The sequence below is a fragment of the Hypomesus transpacificus genome, chromosome 13 (genome assembly GCF_021917145.1).
Source record: "Hypomesus transpacificus isolate Combined female chromosome 13, fHypTra1, whole genome shotgun sequence".
Classification (NCBI taxonomy): Eukaryota; Metazoa; Chordata; class Actinopteri; order Osmeriformes; family Osmeridae; genus Hypomesus; species Hypomesus transpacificus.
In genome coordinates this window covers 6,774,441-6,795,818 of record NC_061072.1, presented here as the reverse complement: position 1 = coordinate 6,795,818, position 21,378 = coordinate 6,774,441, and the positions used below count along the sequence as shown (strand labels likewise).

Genomic DNA, 21,378 nt, shown 5'->3' with positions numbered 1-21,378 from the left:
AGCATGAGCCAGTCAACTTGCGTTTAGAGTGTAGACCCATTGATTTGTCCAGGAAACATCGAGGGCAAATGCGCTGTATTGGTTAGCAAGGGGAACTGGGCTTGCACTTAAACGAATCTACAACATCAGGTCGTTGAACATTGCAGCGGTACTAGTTTTGAACTGGTTTTAGGAGAGTGACACTTCAAAACTGGACATCAACCAAGCCCGGGTGAACAAGCGGGCACAAAGTGGACACAACCGGGGCAACGACTGTTTCGAGTCAGGTGAGAGTCGGGCCCGACTCTTCACTTCAGTCTTTGGCTCTACAGGTGTTGTTAACAACATCTGACTAGCTAGCTAACAATTTCGCAGACATATGTAGTTGACGGTCATGTTGAGTAGCTCAATCTAAATCCAAAAAGCTGAATCTGAAGTTATAATCAACTCTTAACGACGTTGGAATAGGTGTTGTTGGCAGCCGCATCTGACTACGAATATCATGGTTAGCTAGCTGTGGGTGTAGCTTGCTAACTCTAGCTGTGCTAGCATAAGCTGGTAGACTCCAGCGACATGCTAAAGCTAAAGTAGCACTAGCTCATTCACTCAGTATAGCAGCAAACTGCCAATCTGAATACTTTATTCAGTGCGAGAAAGAGTGTAAGCTAGGTAGCTCTATCTCTACTGTAGTTAGCACTGAGTTAAGTCGTTTGTGAGTACTATGGACGTTACGACAAAGACAGTTTAGGTGCCGCTCTATCTAGCAATAATTAAGCTAATTCGAGCCAGTTAGCTGGCTAACTTATTGTTAACTCGTTTAGGTTCTGGGCCATATAAACCGGCAAATTAACGAATCGCGTTTTCAGCGATTCACCCAAGCCGATCGATACTGCATCATGTGAAATGTAAATATTTGGCATGAGGAAAGAAGAGTCCGGTCTGGAGCAAGGTGTGTCTCTACAACGGTGTCGGATTCATCAATGAGTAATTGTCTTTGTGTTTGGGGAGGGGGGCGTGGGGGCTTTGCGGCTAGATCCGTCACACCGGTTTTTCCAGTTTCGGAGCGAAATCATGCCCAAAACAACAATAACCTTGTACCCTAGCAGCATACAAAGTTAGGTGGTTGACTCCTGTGTTCCTTTTTAACCGGTGTGATCTACATCATACGGACGAGAAGTGAACGACTCACTTCTGTACAGTCATGTGTTTGCTCTTCGGGAGAACCTATGCAAACAACCTGAGAACCAATGCAAACATCCCGTAATCTATCTGACTCACTATTCGAAGCTGGCCGTTATTATATCTGAAAGGCAGGTGGCAGGTAACTAACGGCTCCCAGACTGTGAGAGAAATTAAGTCAGCCGTAGCCAACTTCTGGACATGCAAACGTTGAAGGACGATGTGCTCCTGACTCTCCCGTCCCCACCTGCATCTGTGCCCAGCCGAACAAAAAGTCATTGTGCTCGACAACAAACACTTCTTCTGTTACAGCTGGGACCTGCTATAGTTCACCTGAAGCTGTTCTCAGAAAGGAGAAGCTTTGCCCCCTTTCAGGAAGAATATTTCGTCTTGACAACGTTTAAAACGGCAAAGCAATATTATTTTGCACATAACTATCACATTTGAGGAATGCTAATGCAATGGTATCTAATTCTAGATATGTGTGGAGTTGGCGTTTTACACAGAGTAGCTGCGGCGATAGGTGAAACTCATTTGAACTAAGGTCTCTTGTGTCCTTGAGTCCGCAATTTAGTAGCTTCTGTCATACAATCTTTTGACTTTGAAATGTATTACGCCGCGTTAATCACCTCTTCTGTGCTTGCTATTATGCAGATACGGTGGCTCTTAACCTAGATATTGTGTCCCCTGATTCCCGTTTTACATGTGGTAACGTGGAACCAATTATTGCACAAGAGAAGTTGTGTGTGGTTAGTTAATAAGACAGTGGAGGAAGTGGCGCCGTGGTAACATTGTTTACCACTATTATTGTCTTCTGTTGGTCTGGCTTTTTAAGAAACGACCATACATCAAATCCAAGGCCCACACCCAACTGTTTACAATGCTCTGCTTGCTGACTAGTAGGAAACATCTGTATCGTGTTTTCACCAGGCATCGTTTTCGGGCTTTAGTAGTAGTCTAATACCTCCTAATATTTGATGTCAAGGTTAGGTTGGTTTTCTCCTCCTAGGTTTCATTTTTGTTACGTTTAGTTCGATAACTGTTGATAGATTTGTCAGGGTGGGGACTGACATCCTGCAGGACACTTCCTGACCCCTGACAAGATCTCCGTCCTGCTGTTGGAGGGAGGCGGCAGAGAGCCACAGCATTGGGGGTGCATCTCAATCCGCTGTGTTGGCCTCCTGCTGTGCTACGTTCAGACTCTTGAACCCCCGCCCCACTACCGTCTATAATAATACTAATGTGTTCATGTGGCAGAACCGTTAATCCACAACGTACAGAGGGGGGGATTTGAATCGGCGACCTCTCGCTTTCCCGGCGTAAGCTCTAACCACGGAGCTACACCTGTGCCAGTTTCCTTCCTCATCGGGATGTCGTGCACCAGAAGGGGATTTCGATGTGAGTTTGACAGGAGTCATCGTCACCATCACTGAGAATAGCCCCAGAGAATGCTGCAGTACTTCCCCTTCTCACTCGCTGCATTTGTTTACATTTAGTCATTTAGCAGACACTCTTATCCAGAGCGACTTACAGTAAGTACAGGGACATTCCCCCCCGAAGCAAGTAGGGTAAAGTGGACACAATGTCATATGGCAATGTCATTTTGCACGGCGGGGAATCGATCCGGCAACCTTCTGATTACTAGCCCGACTCCCTCACCGCTCAGCCATCTGACTCCCTATGAAAAGGTTTACAACCCTTTTCACATTTATTTCGCTGACCGTTTCATCCAAAGCGACTTACAGTCCAGGGGAGATTTGAACCTGGGACCTTGTGGTGTTCAGTCACATGCCCCTAGCCTCGAGCTATACCGTCAGGGTCAGGATGCCGGACAGCCTGCCCTGATGGCCTGCATCGCCCGGTCGATAGCATCCTCTGACGGTTTGTTTACTGTAAACGGTTTGTTTACTGTAAACGGTTTGTTTACTGTCAGCGATAACATCGGATCTTGGTGAGGGCTATTTTCTCTTCTGTTTCGGAGAGGTTTCAGTTGGACATAGGTGCCGATCTTTTGGGCGTCTGTGAAGCTGTCCGTGAAATAGTTTGAAAAAGGGCTCTACGAATAATGTTTTGATTTCCGGAACATCTCAACCGAGGGCTTATTTCCTTGATTTAGGAACGTTTGGACAGAAGTCAGTGATTCAGTGGGATGGGGGTCTGCTGTCTTTAAACATGCTGTCATTGAAAGACTAACAGGGGACCTTGAGGATGTCCTTTACATGGATACAGGAAGTCGACGACTAACTGTAACCTACCTGCATGAAATTAGAGAAGGAAGACAACAGGGAGGGAGGGAGGGAGGGAGGGAGGGAGAGATGGAGGGCAAGAGAGAAAGAGAGAGAGGGTGTGTCTTGCCACACCCTTACTCATGAGTGTTGTCATAATCACAAGCCACGCTGGCAAACACCTTGGCGGTCTTTGGCTCTTGGTTGCTTTCTGTAGTCACTTAGCCGGTTGTGTGTGCGTGTGTGTGTGTGTGTGTGTGTGTGTAGCACCAGCTCTCAACACTGCACTCCTCCACTGGAACACGCCGTTTGTTTTGACTCATCAGCCCGTTTACAGGGGAGGTGCTTATAAGCACGACTCCCATCATGCTTTTTAGTTCATTCGTTTTTTTTTCTCCTTCTGTTTTCTTCAAGCGCCTGCTGCGACACTGAGTGATTGCATAAGCTTAGGACATAAGTAGCATGTTTGAGATGCCAGGCATTTCCCGGCCAGTCTGTCTGCCGTAGTACGCTGGCGTGGTTGTTTGGCTGTCGCCGAGGGAGGAGAGTGTGTGTGTGTGTGTGTCCGTGTGTATGTGCGATCCAGAAGGCTGCCTGTCCGGACTCGTCCGTGGCACCTCACTCACCTCCTGAAGATGTGCGGCGATGGAATGCCGGGAATTCTGGTGACGTCACAAAACTCCCACGACTCCCGCGGATTTCGACACGGGGTCGGTTTTCGCCGCATTCACAACCACTTCTGGTGGTTTCGGTTCCTGTGGGGGATGACGGGTGGCGCTCGGTGGTAGAGCGTTTGAATGCAGATCCGATGTCCCCTCTCCGGACACTAAATTCAATTCAGTAATGCTTTACGGCGAGAATGAGCGAGCCCCTTGCTTTTGATCGAATTGTTGGCTGAATGAACACACGGCACATTATTTATGTTTGGTTTGTGTGTGTTTGTGTGTTCAACTCTTGTGCTTGTTGATATTACAGGTGAATATAATGGCTCTAGCTAGCGAGTACTACTTTGGTACATAAATGATCTCACAACTGATCAAATAGTGTGTGCGTGTACATGAGTCGGTCCATGTGTGCTTGCGTGTTCATCCTTCAAGGTCATTTCTACATTTTCAACTGGAGTTCCCGGGATACTGTTCTGTTTGTTGTTGAGCAGAAGTCGTCCGTGTCTTGGGCTTCTTCAGAATAACATCAGCCGGCCTGCCTGGTCCTGTCGGTGCGCAGGTTGTTTAGAAAACACCTCGGCAGTTTGGGAAGTTTCTAGAATGTTTACCATGTGGCTCTGCCTGTGAAGGCTAATGCGGTTGAATCAGAAAGGTTTTTTATTCGCCATGAAAGTTGGCACAGACATGGAATTGACTTGGGCAGAAAGGAGAAAGTGTGTGCGTGCGTGCGTGCAACATACAGTATATTCCGCATGATTTCCCACCAAAACTGACTGACTGCAGCCTTGCTTGTGTAATCATTGACAGTACCAGACCCGTCACGAACTGTCCTGCAATTCACCGTGAGAACACCAGCCCGCCTTCACTCAGTACTTTAAAATGAGTTTTGATGATTTTGTTGAGAGGGTACGGTGTGGGGGGGTGGGGGTCTGTAGCATATTAGCCTCAAATCCAAGGTCTACTGTGTGTGTGTGTGTGTGTGTGTGTGTCAGTAGGTAGTAGCAGGGAGGTATACTGTAGGAGTCTGACCGTGCGGTCAGAGTGGACAGCTCTCTGTGGCGTCCTCCAGCTGTACCTGCCCAGCTGGGGCTTTCAGGAACACGGAGGCTCCGCTCAATAAGGGGGTCCGGCTGGCCGAGCTGTGTGCCGAGCTGTGTGCCGCGCAGTGCGAGAGTCCAGCGTGAACGAGGAGGAAAGCAGGGGCGTTTCAGCACGCGTGGCCAGGCGTCGACCCAGACGAACACAATACTGGCGGGGCAGGACGCACGGATGAGGAAACGACCTCAATGTTTTCGTTTGATGAACTCATTTCCCCCTCATTGTGTGCGCGTGAGAGAGATATAACGGCACTTACGAGCGCGGTGTGCGTGTGATATTTGTGTGTGTGTGTTAATACTCTTATCCTGAGAGTGTGGACGTTGGCAACGTCCGCCGTTCCCCGGGCAACATTTGTAACCACGACTTGACCTGAGGCGAACGCGCCAAACGAGGGGACGCAGCGAGCCGTGTCAGGGTGCTGCCGTCTAGGGAGCCTCTCCCAAAGCCGGCGGCAGAAGCTCTCCTCAGGTGAGGAAGCCCGCCCGCCGGAGTGGAGGCAACGGCGTGTGAGCCCGGCCAGTGACTCACACACGACTCACACCAGCCTGACAGAAGGCCCTCTCCCGTCTCCTCAGCCGGCCGGGCTGTGTGAGTCGGATCAGACGGAATGTTATGAATCACGCCTCACACGCTGCAAGCTTTGTGTCATGTCTAATAAACCCTCCAGGCTTGCCAACTCCCCCCCCCCCCCCCCCCCCCCCCACACACACCTCAAATATTAATAGTTCAAATAATCGGGTATAGTCATCTAGACGTGGTGTCACAGAGGGCGTGACCGATTTCCCCATATCGGCACCTGTAACCGGCACAAACCCTGTGTTTGCACTTCCCAAATAGAAAGACAAGTTCCCAGAGAGAACGTGTCTTCTACAGCCTAATAATCATGTGTTCAGAACACCAGTTGCTTTTATCCAAAGGGACCGTACGGGGGGGATTTGAACCTGCAGTCAAAGGAAGCTGTGCTCTTCCCATCACGGGTGAAGCCTATGAGTTCTAAAGCTCTGCGCTTTGGGAGTTTCCTCCAGCGAGTAATTGGGGTTTTCTGGTTTTGAGGGGCTGGGATTGTCTGCTGGCATTTTTGGGTGTTGCTCAATGAGACGAGGCTGGAATTTAGGGGTGGATGAGGCTGGGGGCCAGGGTTAGGCAGGGGGCCTACCTTTAGAGGCTGAGAGCCTGGGGCTGGGGTGGGATGCGGGGGCGGGGGTGAGGAAGTCTGTGGTGGGATGTCGGGTCCGTCGAGAGAACCACAGGGTTTTGTCGGTCACGTCGGCAAGGAAAGGTGTCAAAGGTGTCTTTTCTCTCATCCTCCACCTCCCTCCTCTCATCTCTCATCCCTTCCCCCTTATCTTTCCCTTCTTTTCTCTGAAGTGGCCTCCTTTTAGAAACAAGTTCTCTGCAACAGGTGGTTTCATCAGCTGTGCGTGTGCGCGTGCGTGCATGAGAGAGTGTGATAGAACAATGGTCTCTTTATTTAGGTCTCTGACCCTCTGCCCTCTCTAAGCAGAACGCTGCCTACTCTGAGATCAGGAAATGTGTGTGTGTGTGCTCGCTCGCGCGTCTGTGTGTGCATGTGACTAAAATGACACAGAGATGACACACACACACTGACAGTCCACATCAGCGTAGATTCCACTAGGTCCCTGTTTTCCACCTGTTCATTTCTGATTGGATGGTGACTTCCTCGTTGCTGTTTGGAGAGCTCGGGGTCTCCAGGCGCACAGTGTCTCCTCCTCCCTGCAGTGCTCACGTAGGGGCTGCAAGAGGCTCTTCTCTTTCAACTGGATTGACTCTTCTTTGTGTCTGTCCCCCCTCTCTCTTTCTTTCTCTCTCTCTCTCTCTCTCTCTCTCTCTCTCTCTCTCTCTCTCTCTCTCTCTCTCTCTCTCTCTCTCTCTTTCTCTCTTTCTGCCTCTCTCTCTCTCCCAGGGTGTGTGGGCAGCAGAGAGAGAGTTGTCTGGAGTAGAGGATGAAGAGGTTCAGGAGACATGGCCACGAGACCCAGAGAGAACGCCTCAAACAAGAGCTCTACCACTTCAACAAGGTAGCTGCTCTCTCTCTCTACCACTTCAACAAGGTAGCTGCTCTCTCTCTCTACCACTTCAACAAGGTAGCTGCTCTCTCTCTACCACTTCAACAAGGTAGCTGCTCTCTCTCTCTACCACTTCAACAAGGTAGCTGCTCTCTCTCTACCACTTCAACAAGGTAGCTGCTCTCTCTCTCTACCACTTCAACAAGGTAGCTGCTCTCTCTCTACCACTTCAACAAGGTAGCTGCTCTCTCTCTCTACCACTTCAACAAGGTAGCTGCTCTCTCTCTACCACTTCAACAAGGTAGCTGCTCTCTCTCTCTACCACTTCAACAAGGTAGCTGCTCTCTCTCTACCACTTCAACAAGGTAGCTGCTCTCTCTCTCTACCACTTCAACAAGGTAGCTGCTCTCTCTCTCTACCACTTCAACAAGGTAGCTGCTCTCTCTCTCTACCACTTCAACAAGGTAGCTGCTCTCTCTCTCTACCACTTCAACAAGGTAGCTGCTCTCTCTCTACCACTTCAACAAGGTAGCTGCTCTCTCTCTCTACCACTTCAACAAGGTAGCTAATCTCTCTCTCTCTCTCTACCACTTCAACAAGGTAGCTGCTCTCTCTCTCTCTCTCACTTCAACAAGGTGCCCTCTCTCTCTCATTCTTGTTCTGTCTCTCCCCCACCTCTCTCTCCCCCAGACGGTGGAGCATGGCTTCCCTCACCAGCCCAGCGCTCTGGGCTTCAGCCCCTCCCTGCAGCTGCTGGCCATAGGAACACGCTCTGGAGCCATCAAGCTGTATCCTCCTCCTCTGTGTGTGTGTGTGTGCTAGAGAGAGAGAGAGAGTGTGTGTGTGTGAGAGAGTGGAGGGTGTGTGTGTGTGTGTGTGGCTCAAGGAAAACGCACAGTTATTAAACCCACGCTTACCTGGAACAGTGGGTGTAGGAGACTGTGTGAAGGGAGAGAGAGAGAGATCTCTGCCTAGGTTTGAAACACAATCCAGCTCATTGACTGTGTCCTGGAGCCAGTCGGTACCCTCCTCTCATTCTCTCACACACGCCTGCACAGTGATAATGTTGTCTCTCATTCATACGATGTGTGGGATAATGTTGTCTCTCATTCATACAATGCGTGGGATTGTCCCAGCTGTAATAACACACATCAGGACAGTTGAAGAGTGAGGGCTCATCCCCAGACTGACCCACAGCTACAGCACACTGCCCCATTCTTGTCAGGATCTGTCTCTTGGCAGACTGCACAATTGTTTAGAAGGTCACGGCAATTATTGTTGTGGTGTGTGTGTAGTGTGTTGCTGTAGTCGTAGTGGTAGTCTTTCACCCATGGTCAGGTATGAAATTGTGTGTGTGTGTGTATCATTATTCCTTGACCAGTGTCCAGGTATGTAGCGTGTATCTATGTTGTGTATATCTATGTCGTCTATGAGTATTCCTTGACCAGTGTGCAGGTATGGGGCTCCAGGTGTAGAGTTCATGGGTCTGCACGACGAGAACGCCACAGTAACACAGGTGCACTTCCTGCCACACCAGGTAAGTGGACAAGCATGCACACACCATATACTACAGAGGGACACGCGCACACACACACACACACACACATCTTTACACACACATCTTTACACATTAGAGAGACTAAACACCCACAAACCCTTTGGATTTGATCTTGTGTCGTCATGTTCCTTGGTGGGGTTTTGGTGCTTCTGCTGTGCAGGTGGAACTGGTGACGCTGCTCGATGACAACAGTCTCCACATGTGGACGCTGAGGGCTCATCATGGCGTGTCTGAGCTGCTGGAGATCGGACGCTTCACACTCACAGGACCACCGGGGTGAGACTCGCACACGGACACACACAGACATGACACAGACGCACACTGGACCTTCCACCAAAACAACTTGTAAGTATTTTTTTTGGTCTCGCTCTCTCTCTCTCCTGTGTCTGTCTCTCTCTCTCTCCTGTGTCTCTCTCTCTCTCTCCTGTGTCTGTCTCTCTCTCTCCTGTCTCTCTCTCTCTCTCTCTCCTGTGTCTGTCTCTCTCTCTCCTGTGTCTCTCTCTCTCCTGTGTCTCTCTCTCTCTCCTGTGTCTCTCTCTCTCTCCTGTGTCTCTCTCTCTCTCCTGTGTCTCTCTCTCTCCTGTGTCTCTCTCTCTCTCCTGTGTCTGTCTCTCTCTCTCTCTCTCCTGTGTCTCTCTCTCTCCTGTCTCTCTCTCTCTCTCTCTCTCCTGTGTCTCTCTCTCTCTCCTGTGTCTCTCTCCTGTGTCTGTTTTTTTTTTGGTCTCGCTCTCTCTCTCTCCTGTGTCTGTCTCTCTCTCTCTCCTGTGTCTCTCTCTCTCTCCTGTGTCTGTCTCTCTCTCTCCTGTCTCTCTCTCTCTCTCTCCTGTGTCTCTCTCTCTCTCCTGTGTCTCTCTCTCTCCTGTGTCTCTCTCTCTCTCCTGTGTCTCTCTCTCTCTCCTGTGTCTCTCTCTCTCTCCTGTGTCTCTCTCTCTCCTGTGTCTCTCTCTCTCTCCTGTGTCTGTCTCTCTCTCTCTCTCTCCTGTGTCTCTCTCTCTCCTGTCTCTCTCTCTCTCTCTCTCTCTCTCTCTCTCTCCTGTGTCTCTCTCTCTCTCCTGTGTCTCTCTCCTGTGTCTGTCTCTCTCTCTCTCTCTCTCTCTCCTGTCTCTCTCTCTCTCTCCTGTGTGTCTCTCTCTCTCTCCTGTGTCTCTCTCTCTCTCCTGTGTGTCTCTCTCTCTCTCCTGTGTCTCTCTCTCTCTCTCGTGTGTGTCTCTCTCTCTCTCTCTCTCTCCTGTGTCTCTCTCTCTCTCCTGTGTCTCTCTCTCTCTCCTGTGTCTCTCTCTCCTGTGTCTGTCTCTCTCTCTCTCTCTCTCTCTCCTGTGTCTCTCTCTCTCTCCTGTGTCTGTCTCTCCCCCCCCTCCCCAGAGCCCCCCCCAGTGTGACGAGGGTGACGGCGGTGCTGGCCCACTCCTCCGGGGAGCTGCTGCTGCTGGGGACGGAGGGGGGCCACGTGTTTGTGGTGGAGGTGCCTGGCTTCAGGGAGCTGGAGGAGAGGAACATCAGCCTGGAGAACGTCACCTCCAGGTAGGACTCTCTCACACGCACGCGCACTCACTCACTTACAGGTACAAACTCATACACACACGTACAACTCTAAATACACACACACACACACACAGTGGTAAACACCTGTACACACACACACACCTACTGGCAAGGTAACACACATGCACAAATAAAGCTACTGTAAACACGTCAACAAAAATAAAGAATACCTCACCCTCCCCCCCCCTCACCAGTGTACCAGAAGACTACGTGGGCCGCAGAAGCCTGGAGCACGTGGAGTCTCTGCAGGAGAACCCCCTGAACCCCCAGCAGGTGCTCCTGGGCTACGGGCGAGGCCTCATGGTGGTGTGGGACCTGGAGAAGCAGTGTGCCGTGCAGCACATCCCCGCCACGCAGGTGAGGACCTGCAGGGGGAAGACCTGCAGGGGGGGAACCTACCGGGGCGTCGTCCGGACGGGTTAGGATCTGGTTTGGACGGGTTAGGATCTGGTCCGGACGGGTTAGGATCTGGTCCGGACGGGTTAGGATCTGGTCTGGGCAGGGTAGGATCTGGTCTGGACAAGTTACGATCTGGTCTGGACGGGTTAGGATCTGGTCCGGACGGGGTAGGATCTGGTCCGGACGGGGTAGGATCTGGTCTGGACGGGTTAGGATCTGGTCCGGACGGGGTAGAATCTGGTCCGGACGGGGTAGGATCTGGTCTGGACGGGGTAGGATCTGGTCCGGACGGGGTAGGATCTGGTCTGGACGGGTTAGGATCTGGTCCGGACGGGGTAGGATCTGGTCTGGACAGGTTAGGGTTAGGTTTGGACTGAGGGGATCGGACCTGAGGTCCTGTTTTCTCCCCCCCACAGCAACTGGAGAGCGTGTGGTGGACCGAGGACGGCGGCCATGTCCTGAGTTCCCATAGCGACGGCAGCTACTGTCGGTGGACGGTGGGTGGGGAGGACACCGAGGAGGAGGAGGACAAGTCAGACACTCCCTATGGTGAGTGTGTGTGTGTGTGTGTGTGTGTGTGTGAGTGAGAGAGAGAGAGTGATCTCAGTGAGGTAACTGAATCTTTGCTTGGTTCCCCTTCAGGTCACTTCCCCTGTAAGGCTATCTCTAAGATCATCCAGCTACCCACAGAACAAGGGTAAGCTCTCAATCTCTCTCTGTCTCTCACTGGTTTTGTCTCTTTGCATCTCTCTTTCACTTTATCTCACTCGGAATCTCTTTCTTTCATCCTTCTCCATCTTGTACATTCTCCGGTCTCAGTTTCGTACCAGGGGCGTCTCTCTGCCCCACTGCTGTAATGTTTAACCAACATTCCCCATTCCAGTATACATGAATCACTCTGCAAATACAGTTTGTCACAGGGTGTTTACCTGGGTCTCTCTGTGTGTATGTCCTGTTTGCTTTGTGTGTGTGTGTGCGCGTGTGTGTGTGTGCGCGCAGGCCTCCCTTCCTACTGTTCAGCGGAGGCATGCCCCGGGCCAGCTACGGCGACAGACACTGCATCAGTGTGATCCACAACAAGACCCACGTGGCGCTGGACTTCACTTCCAGGATCATCGACTACTTTGTCATCCGAGACGGGCCCCGGCACACCGGTGAGCGACACACACACACACACACAGGGACACACACACACAGGGACACACACACGCACACAAACACAGGGACACACTCACACACACACAGGGACACGCACACAAACACACACACGGACACACACACACTTCCCCTTCCCCTATTTATGTTCTCTTCTCCTTCCTCTCTTTGTCCTTCTCCGCCCTTCACACGTCGGCCCCCTCGCCCCCTCCCCGCCTCCCCCCAGGTGACCCCAGTGCGCTGGTGGTGCTGGTGGAGGAGGAGCTGGTGGTGGTGGACCTCCAGACGGAGGGCTGGCCGGTGATCCAGACCCCGTACCTGGTGCCCCTCCACTGCTCGGCCATCACCTGCTCCCACCACGCCTCCGCCATCCCCCTCAAGCTGTGGGAGAGGCTGCAGGCTGCCGGCCAGCTGCAGAACACTCACTACTCCCAGAAGGTGGATCTCCACACACACACACACACACGACTTTAAAACTTGGGTGTGCACACAGCCACGGCACGCCCAGTGAGTGCTGCCCCCGGATCAAGCGGGGGCCCGCTCACTGGAGAGCCCGACCAGAGAGAGCGGATGATTCTTCTCGATAATCGTCCTTCTCTCTCTCTGTCTGTCTCTCTCTCCTCCCAGCCGTGGCCAATCACGGGAGGGCAGAACCTGGCTCCGGACTCTCCCCAGAGAGACCTGCTGCTCACTGGGTCAGTACACTCACCGCCCCACATCACACGCCACCCTCAGACATACACTATACGCACACCTCCAAAACCCCACACAAACACCATCTTTAATCGTCTCTACCTGTGTGTGTGTGTGCGCAGACACGAGGACGGGACGGTTCGTTTCTGGGACGCGTCGGGCGTGTGTCTGTACCCCATGTACAAGCTGAGCACAGCAGGGGTGTTCCACACCGACGCCGACCCCAACGACAACATGAACCAAGGCTCCGAGGGAGAGTGGCCCCCCTTCAGGAAGGTGTGTGTGTGCGTGCGTGTGTGTGAGGAGAGTTTGGGGTGTGTGTCTTTCAACGGGGGCCCACACATACAACACATCGTCCCCACACACGCACCCCCTCTCTCTCCCGCCCTCCCGCCATGTTTTCTCCCTGCCTCTCTCCTTCCTTCCTTCCTTCCTAGACCAGGAGGGGGTGAGGGTCGCGACCTCTGACCTGCTGCTGTCTCTCTGCAGGTGGGCTGTTTCGACCCCTACAGCGACGACCCCCGCCTGGGCATCCAGAAGATCCACCTCTGCAAGTACAGTGGATACCTGGCCGTCGCCGGCACCGCCGGACAGGTGAGACATCCACACGCCTCACCTGCCCTGTAGGAGAGACCTACGCCCTTCACCGGTCAACATAGGAGAGACCCCACGCCTGTCCTGTAGTAGGAGAGACCAGACACCTTTGTCCTATTTGGAGAGACCCACACGCCCGACCTGTCACACATGAGACCAGACGCTTGCAGACCAGATGGCACTGCTCCCCCTGGTGGCTAGTGACCTGTACTGCCGTACAATGACAGTCCCCTCCCCCCCAAACACCCACTCAATATAGTACTGCAATAGCAGTATTCTGTTATTGTAGGATTTTGTATGAATCCAAAGTGTCTAATGTCATCGCTGCCTCCACTTACATTTCCTCCTACCCCCTTCTCCGCCTGCCTCTCCCCATCTCTCTCTCCACCCCCCCCCCTCCCTCGTATTTCCCCCCCCCCCCCCCTCCTCCCCCCTTCCAGATCCTGGTGTTGGAGCTGAACGACGAGGAGGCAGAACAGACTGTGGAAGCGAAGGTAGCTGACCTGCTGCAGGGGCAGGAAGGATTCCGCTGGAAGGTACGCCCTGTATACTGGACTGGACTACCCTGTATATATACTGGACTGGACTATATATATACTGGACTGGACTGTATATACTGGACTGGACTGTATATACTGGACTGGACTATATATATACTGGACTGGACTGTATATTCTGGACTGGACTACATATACTGGACTGGACTACATATACTGGACTGGACTACATATACTGGACTGGACTTTATATACTGGACTGGACTATATATACTGGACTGGACTGTATATACTGGACTGGACTGTATATATACTGTACTGGACTGTATATACTGGACTGGACTGTATATACTGGACTGGACTACATATACTGGACTGGACTGTATATACTGGACTGGATTACATATACTGGACTGGACTACATATACTGGACTGGACTGTATATACTGGACTGGATTACATATACTGGACTGGACTACATATACTGGACTGTGCTGTAGTCTTACGATCACTGATGATTCAGGTCATAATCACAGGAAGAGCTTGTGGATTCTTTCAAAGGACATGTCTCCCACCCCCCACCCCCCCCCCCCAGGGCCACACCCGTCTGGACGTGAAGGAGGAGCCCGTCCTGTTCCCGGCAGGGTTCCAGCCCTGCTGCCTGGTGCAGTGCCAGCCCCCGGCCGTGGTCACGGCCCTCACCCTGCACTCTGACTGGAGGCTGCTGGCCTTCGGCACCAGCCACGGCTTCGGCCTCCATGACTACCAGCAGAGGAACATCGTCCTGGTCAGGTAGGGGTGTGTGTGTGTGTGTGTGCATGTCCTGCTCCCTGCTGTGTGAATATGAACGTATCTAAGCGCGTGTGTGTCTAAGCATGTGTGTGTGTGTGTGTGTGTGTGGTCCTTCAGGTGCACCCTGAACCCCAGTGACCAGCTGGCCATGGAGGGCCCTCTGTCCCGGGTGAAGAGCATCAAGAAGTCCCTGCGCCAGTCCTTCAGGAGGATCAGGAGGAGCAGGGTGTCCCTGCGCAAGCACCACGTCAACCATGCCTCCAAGGTCTCTCTCTCACACTCACACACACACACACACTCCTACACACACACACACACACTAGCAAGCACGTACCGTGCCAAGAAAATCATTGCGATGTTGACTCCTCCTCTTGTTCTTCTTCTCTGCCCCCAGGTGCAGGAGGCTAACGCTCGCCTGGAGGCGGAGCTGGCTGAGATGGAGCTGGCTCCCGTCCAGAGGAAGATCGAAGCCCGCTCCTCCGATGACTCCTTCACCGGCCTCGTCCGCACGCTCTACTTTGCCGACACCTTCCTCTCCGACAGTGAGTGTCTCTCTCTCTCTCTCTCTCTCTCTCTCGCTAACACTCTCTCTCTCTCTCTCTCTCTCTCTCGCTAACACTCTCTCTCTCTCTCTCGCTAACACTCTCTCTCTCTCTCTCTCTCTCTCTCTCTCTCTCGCTAACACTCTCTCTCACTAACACTCTCCCCTCTCCTCTCTCGCTAACACTCACTCTCTCACTGTGTTGACTCCTCCCCTGTAGGCTCCCACAGCACGCCCTCTCTGTGGGCAGGGACCAATGGCGGCTCTGTATTTGCCTACATGCTCCGCCTCCCGCCTACGGAGCGCAGAACAGAGGACCCCGTCACGGCACATCCTGGTGAGACACACACATTCACTCACGCACACAGTCTTTTTCACACTCACTCGCACACACGCACACCTTCTCTCACTCACTCACACTCTCTCTCTCTCTCACACACTCTTATCTCTCTCCATCCCCCGTCCCCCCAGCTAAGGAGATCCAGCTGATGCACCGGGCCCCGGTGGTGGGTCTGGCCGTGCTGGACGGCCGGGGCAGCCCCCTCCCCGAGCCCCTGGAGGTGGCCCACGACCTGGCCCGCTCGCCCGACATGCAGGGCACACACCACCTGCTCGTCGTGTCTGAGGAGCAGTTCAAGGTGGATACACACACACACATACACTTTGATATATACAGACACACACACACAAACAGATCTATTTATACACACACACACACACACAGATGCACTTACACACATGTACTGCACAGATAGAACAGACACACATACTGTACATACACAAACTAACACATGCCACACTGCGCCTTTTGCATATGACACTTTAATGAAGGTTATTTTCATGTGGATGACTGTGTGTGTGTGTGTGTGTGTGTGTGTAGGTTTTCAGCTTGCCAAAGGTGAGCGCCAAGATGAAGCTGAAACTCACCGCCACCGACGGCTCGCGGGTGCGGCGCGTGGGCGTGGCCTGGTTTGTCAGCAGCCAATCGGAGGACTACGGCGAGAGCGGCCTGGTGGTCCTGACCAACCAGGGGGACCTGCAGGTGGTGTCGCTGCCGGGCCTGAAGGTGCAGGTGCGCTACCCCTGCGTCCGCCGAGAAGACGTCAGTGGCATCGCCTCCTGCGTGTTCACCAAGCACGGCCAGGGTGAGACGCACGCACGCACGCACACACACACACACACACACCCTCATTCACGCACACACTGACACACACGCTCACTCCAACCCTCCTCTCCAACTGGTCTCTCCTCCAGGGTTCTATCTCATCTCTCCGTCCGAGTTTGAGCGCTTCTCCCTGTCGGCTCGCTGCGTGGTGGAGCCTCGCTCTCTGGTGGAGCTGCCTTCCTCCTCCTCCTCCTCCTCCTCGCCGCCCCAGCCCCGCGTGCAGCCCGACGGGGCGTCCGCCGAGCACAGGTACGCATACACACCCGCCCCGCCCCCGCCACACACACACACACACACACACACAAACATGCAAACTTACGTGGGTGTTTAAACACTGGTTCTTTGTTCGACTTCTTGTCATTACAGAAACTCCAGGAGGAACAGTGATGATCCAGGTAAAGAGTGTGTGTGTGTGTGTGTTTTGCCTGTGCTTGTGCGCACTGCTTTAAATGAGAACGTTCTGCTGTTTCTCTGTTTGGCTTCTGGCCAGATCTCCCGTTTTCACCTCAACAGTCTGACCTGGTTAAACACAAAAACCCTAACCCAACATACAGTACCTTAACACACGTGCATGTTAATGCCTAACTGAGCATATGAACTCATGTGAAGGTGTTCACGGAAGCATCGCTCGCTCATATCTCAAACGCACACACACGCCAGGTCTACACATACTCATGGAGCTCTCTGTTAGGTGTTATAACGGTCTGCTTGTGTCAATGTACTGCCAACCTGCCTGTCTCCACACACACACGCAGGCACAGTGTTTGCGGGCAGTGTGTGTGTGTGTGTGAGTAGTGTTGTCAAGCTGACTGCTTGCTGCCCGTGTCTTCCAGAGAGTGCTGCTAGGCGTATTATGGAGCATGCTTTGCTGAATGACGAGAGTGAGTACTCCATATAGAACAAACCCTAACCCTGTAGACCTAACCCTAATCTGTAGACCTAACCCTAATCTGTAGACCTAACCCTAATCTGTAGACCTAACCCTAATCTGTAGACCTAACCCTAATCTGTAGACCTAACCCTAATCTGTAGACCTAACCCTAATCTGTAGACCTAACCCTAACCTGTAGACCTAACCCTAATCTGTAGACCTAACCCTAATCTGTAGAACAAACCCTAATCTGTAGAACAAACCTTAACCCTAACCTGTAGACCTAGCCTTAACCCTCACCTGTAGACCTAACCCTAACCTTCATCTGTAGACCAAACCTTAACCTGCAGACCGAACCCTAACCTTCATCTGTAGACCTAACCTTAACGTAGACCTAACCTTCACCTGTAGACCTAACCTTAACCTATAGATCTACCCTAACAGCATTTAAACCCATATTCACCTATAGACCTAATCTTCACCTTTTTAGACCTAACCCTGTAGTCCTTAACCTTAACCACAGATAAGAGACAGTAACATTTAGATTGTGTGAAATGTGCTGACTCGTATGAACTGTCATCACCACTCATCCCCTGACTACCAACACTCACGGCCGCTGCAAAGCTCTGTAAGTTCGCTGGCTTTGTCTGTTGCCACGGCTCCTGACCTGGTCAAACAGACGGGTCCAGGAGGGGCGGAGTCACACCCGGCATGGGCGGAGTCACATCAGCCGAGGTCTCTACATCCCCCGTGATGTCATCGCACATGTCACCACTTCCCATCTTAACCCTGACATGGCAGAGTGCTGTGATTATGGATTATTGTTTTTGATTTGTTTTATTGATCCGATAAGATCACACTTCTAGTTGATGGATTCCTGAAGGGGACTGTTTGTATTATGCAGATTAATTTCAGTTTTGTGTGTAGTGTATTCAGTCTGTAGTGTTGTAGTACCAGTGTTGTTTTTCTGGAGAGCCTGGGTTGTGTTGTGTTGTTGTTGTTGTGGTGTCAGAATGTTGACGGCGTGTTTTCCTGGGCAGGTGTGCTCCAGGAGATCCAGAAGTCTCTAGAAGGAGACCACACGTGAGTAGACCATCACCTGACCTCACCCTCGCCTTGTCACTGAAGACGGGCGCCATGGTGATGTTAATGCCTGTTTGTGTCTGTCCGTGTGTGCGTGTCCCACAGGACGTTTTTGGAGAACAATGTGAAGAGCTCTCTGTCTGGAGAGAAGTTGCTGAGCAATGGAGGTGAGCTGATCTTATGATGATGATGGATGATGATGACATAATGCTGTGTAAATCGACACTAACCTGACGTGTCTCCTCTCCCAGACTAACGCATTCCCCCCCAACCCCCCGTGCCTGAGGCGTGTTGGAGTCTTCCAGCCATGCCCCCCCCCCCCCCCTCACCACGCCCACACTACTGCTACTACTACCACTACTGACCCCTGACCCTGCAGACCCCCTTCCTGCTCACACAAAGCCACTCCCCCAGCCCTGAGGCCTGCTGGCTGGGGGGACCCAGCCGTGGGTGGGACCTGTGTGAGGGGAAGCTGTTCGAGGTCCCTCGGTGTGCCTATGGAGGGAACTACCACCACCTGTGCCTAAGTCAGCTGCTGTTACCTGGCGACCAGCGGAAGCTGCCTCCAAACCCCACAAAACACCAGAAGGAGAGGGGTTGTTTTTTATCGGAAGCCATTAAATGACACGGACATTCCACAGCGTGTATCGTCCTGTATCACTATCATGATTTTATTCTTTGTTTTTGTAATTTTTTGTAATTTAATTTCTACCTGCGATTAGCACCTGCTATTTTAAATTTGACTCGCTGAAACCTCAGAAACCTTGAAAACATTCAGCGGGGTTTATCCCAAGGAGCTGTTTATTAATGCTGACAAGACTTTGTTAGGGGCGAAAGAGCAAGCTCTGCGAACGACTACGAAGCCTTCCGGTGGTTTCCACCTGGATGCAGAAGCAGACAGATCCACATCCAGAGTCCTCCAGCTAACCGCTAAGTCCTCTGTAGAGAACCGGTGATGTGTGTAGTCAGCGAGAACGCCACGTCACAACAGACCCCCGCCTCTACCGTCCATGCATTGAACTGGTATAACCTGTTATAACCCGCTGTAGGTACTTCTTCCCCTGTTATGAAGTTCACAATGCTGTACTTTCTAGGGCAACAACTTCCTGTGGGCCTCGAGTTTTTTGGAAAAAAAAGTTTGTATCTAAGCCTTTTTTTTATGCCAGCTATGAATATTGTAATTTAGGAATGTAATTTTAAGATATTGTAGTCAAATGTTTAATATATATGTATATGAATCTGTGCTGACAGTGGGTCTATTTTAACCGGGGTTGGCTGCAACAGTCTGATCTTACAAGGAAATATTTTGGTACATTTTTCCAAAAATGCTGGGTATTTTGTAGCATCTTCGGCCTAGAATATATTTTTGTAGTGAATGTCAAGTATGAGAACCCTAATTTTTGATTTGTAACTTCACACTACACTGTGTCCTGCTGGAACATTACAATGTTTTTTCACGAGTATCTGTGTCAGTGTTTTATTTCATTCATGCTCTCGTTTACTTACGTTTCCTTTTTCTTTGCATAGTAGACATCCAGGTAATAAATATTTAGCTATAGAACTGTTCAGAAATTCATACTAAAAAGTACAAAGAATATCATAGATATATGTGTATATATACCACCAACTACAAATTAACTTGACTCCAGTGAAAATACTGTTAGACCTATGCACCACTGATCATTGATTTTTTACCGTACATTATTCAAATATTCATAAAGTAGTTATTCATAGAGTAGATGTTCAGTCTATACATTCCCGAGAATAATGTATGTATTCATGAGTGTCTGGGAAGAAGGGGGGGGGGGGGGGGGGGGGGGGGGGGGGGGGGGGGGGGGGGGGGGGCTGTGTGCGGGCGAAAGAGGTGCTGGTTTGCTGAAGTGGGTAAAGTAGATATCAGCTGTCATACAAGCACAGCCAACGGTTCTACTCATGTATTATGGAGAGAAGCTTTGTCTGTTAATCACCCTGGGCACAATCGCTCAGCTGCAACCTGACCTACCTGGACACATGGGGCTGGGGTTGCACTAGCTAGCATACGCCTCCCTCATACTTGGAAAAGCAGATAGAGTATAGTATTAGAATATAGAGAAGGAAAATTATCAGTTTTAGCGTCTCTGTTACCATCTGGGGTGGGTGTGTTTTGGTGGTTAGGGCCTTTGACTGTAGGTCACAGGTTCAAATCCCCCTGGACTGAAGAGAGTACCACTACATTGTACTGTGACACGTTGATGCACAGAAGAAGTTGGCGAAAAGTTGTGCTTTGTTTTTTAATGGAAAATTGAGAACCTGTTACCAGCATTCCAGAACACTCTGACGGAATCTCACAGACCTGGAGTGATGTAACTCTCTTCCACTCCCTCCCTCTTTCTCTCTCATCTATCAACATCTATTGTCAGTCACTCCCCACTGCCTATCTCATTTCCTATCCAGCATTCACCAGCTGGCCATATGAATAGCTGTTGAACTGTTTGGCCTGCCAAAGTAGGTTCAATTATTCAAATGCATCATGCATGTGTGTGTGTGGTTGTGTGTGTGTGTGTGTCTGTGTTTAGGCCTTTGTCATATTTGTGGGTTGGTGTTCTGTGTGTGTGGGGGGGAGGCCTTTGTATTATTTGTGAGTGGGTGTGTGGGGAGGGAGGGGGTCTACCCCAAATCTCTCTAAGCATGTTTGTGTGGATCAATGACACCGGGTCTGCAGGACCAGCAGGGACACTTTTCGGACCCCCAGCATGCCGAGGCCACACCTGAGAAGCCAGGTAAGCTATATCACCCTGCTGAACCCCTGCAGAGAGAGAGCACACACACACTATAGCTACGTGACAACGTTTAGATGATAGAGTTAGCCAGAGACAGTTGTGCCGTTTAGACGGCTGGCTCGAATGAGCTCACAGGAGGGGGGAGGGGGGGCGAACCATCCTGCAGGTGTTTACATCGTGTGGTTGCGATGAACGGTTAGAGCCCTCGTTGTTGCGGTTTGTGGGATTGTTTCAGTTGGGAGTTTGAGCCAACGCAGATCGATTAAGAACACCGGTTGATGAATAGAAACATCAAACGTTTTTCAGATACAGTGTTTTGTGTATGTGAGTTTGTGAGGTGTGCGGCGGTTCGGGGTAAGACATGGAGGTCAGGGGTGTGTGAACAGGGGTGTGTGTGATGACAGGTGTGCAACCCTGTCCTGGTGATGACTGACACCTGGACCTGGCCTCGCTGGGCTTGACAGACACGTCGCCATCAAGTCTGCCCTCATCCCCTTAAGTAGTAAGTGGTTGCCAAGTCGTGTTCGATTCACTGCCGTATTGACAAGAGAAATAT

General features: G+C 51.4%; 1 protein-coding gene across 3 annotated transcripts; it reads left to right on the top strand.

The window, feature by feature from the left end:
• The first annotated feature begins 35 nt into the window (after window positions 1-35).
• Window positions 36-19,524, top strand: llgl2 (LLGL scribble cell polarity complex component 2). 3 transcript variants are annotated; one of them, XM_047032115.1, is made up of 27 exons: window positions 37-266; window positions 7,071-7,185; window positions 7,864-7,961; window positions 8,629-8,710; window positions 8,892-9,007; window positions 10,094-10,252; window positions 10,468-10,630; window positions 11,089-11,221; window positions 11,315-11,369; window positions 11,672-11,826; window positions 12,054-12,265; window positions 12,455-12,522; window positions 12,643-12,796; window positions 13,010-13,114; window positions 13,555-13,650; window positions 14,207-14,403; window positions 14,521-14,668; window positions 14,798-14,945; window positions 15,165-15,281; window positions 15,416-15,582; window positions 15,825-16,089; window positions 16,199-16,358; window positions 16,476-16,504; window positions 16,943-16,990; window positions 18,021-18,063; window positions 18,169-18,230; window positions 18,315-19,524. In XM_047032115.1, exons 2-27 carry the CDS (start codon window positions 7,111-7,113, stop codon window positions 18,317-18,319), a joined length of 3,060 nt encoding a protein of 1,019 aa, XP_046888071.1. In that variant the 5' UTR covers window positions 37-266; window positions 7,071-7,110; the 3' UTR covers window positions 18,320-19,524. The 3 variants fall into 3 exon arrangements, with proteins under 3 accessions (XP_046888069.1, XP_046888071.1, XP_046888072.1); XM_047032113.1 differs by having other exon boundaries at window positions 36-266; window positions 14,521-14,945; XM_047032116.1 differs by lacking the exon at window positions 16,943-16,990.
• Window positions 19,525-21,378: the final 1,854 nt, after the last annotated feature.

Bases quoted from the DNA above. Each gene is read 5' to 3' on its own strand.
- llgl2 (XM_047032113.1), top strand. From the start codon at position 7,111: ATGAAGAGGTTCAGGAGACATGGCCACGAGACCCAGAGAGAACGCCTC. The intron at 14,404-14,520 runs GTAGGGGTGTGT...GTGGTCCTTCAG, and splicing joins AGGAACATCGTCCTGGTCAG to GTGCACCCTGAACCCCAGTG. The intron at 15,583-15,824 runs GTGGATACACAC...GTGTGTGTGTAG, and splicing joins TGTCTGAGGAGCAGTTCAAG to GTTTTCAGCTTGCCAAAGGT.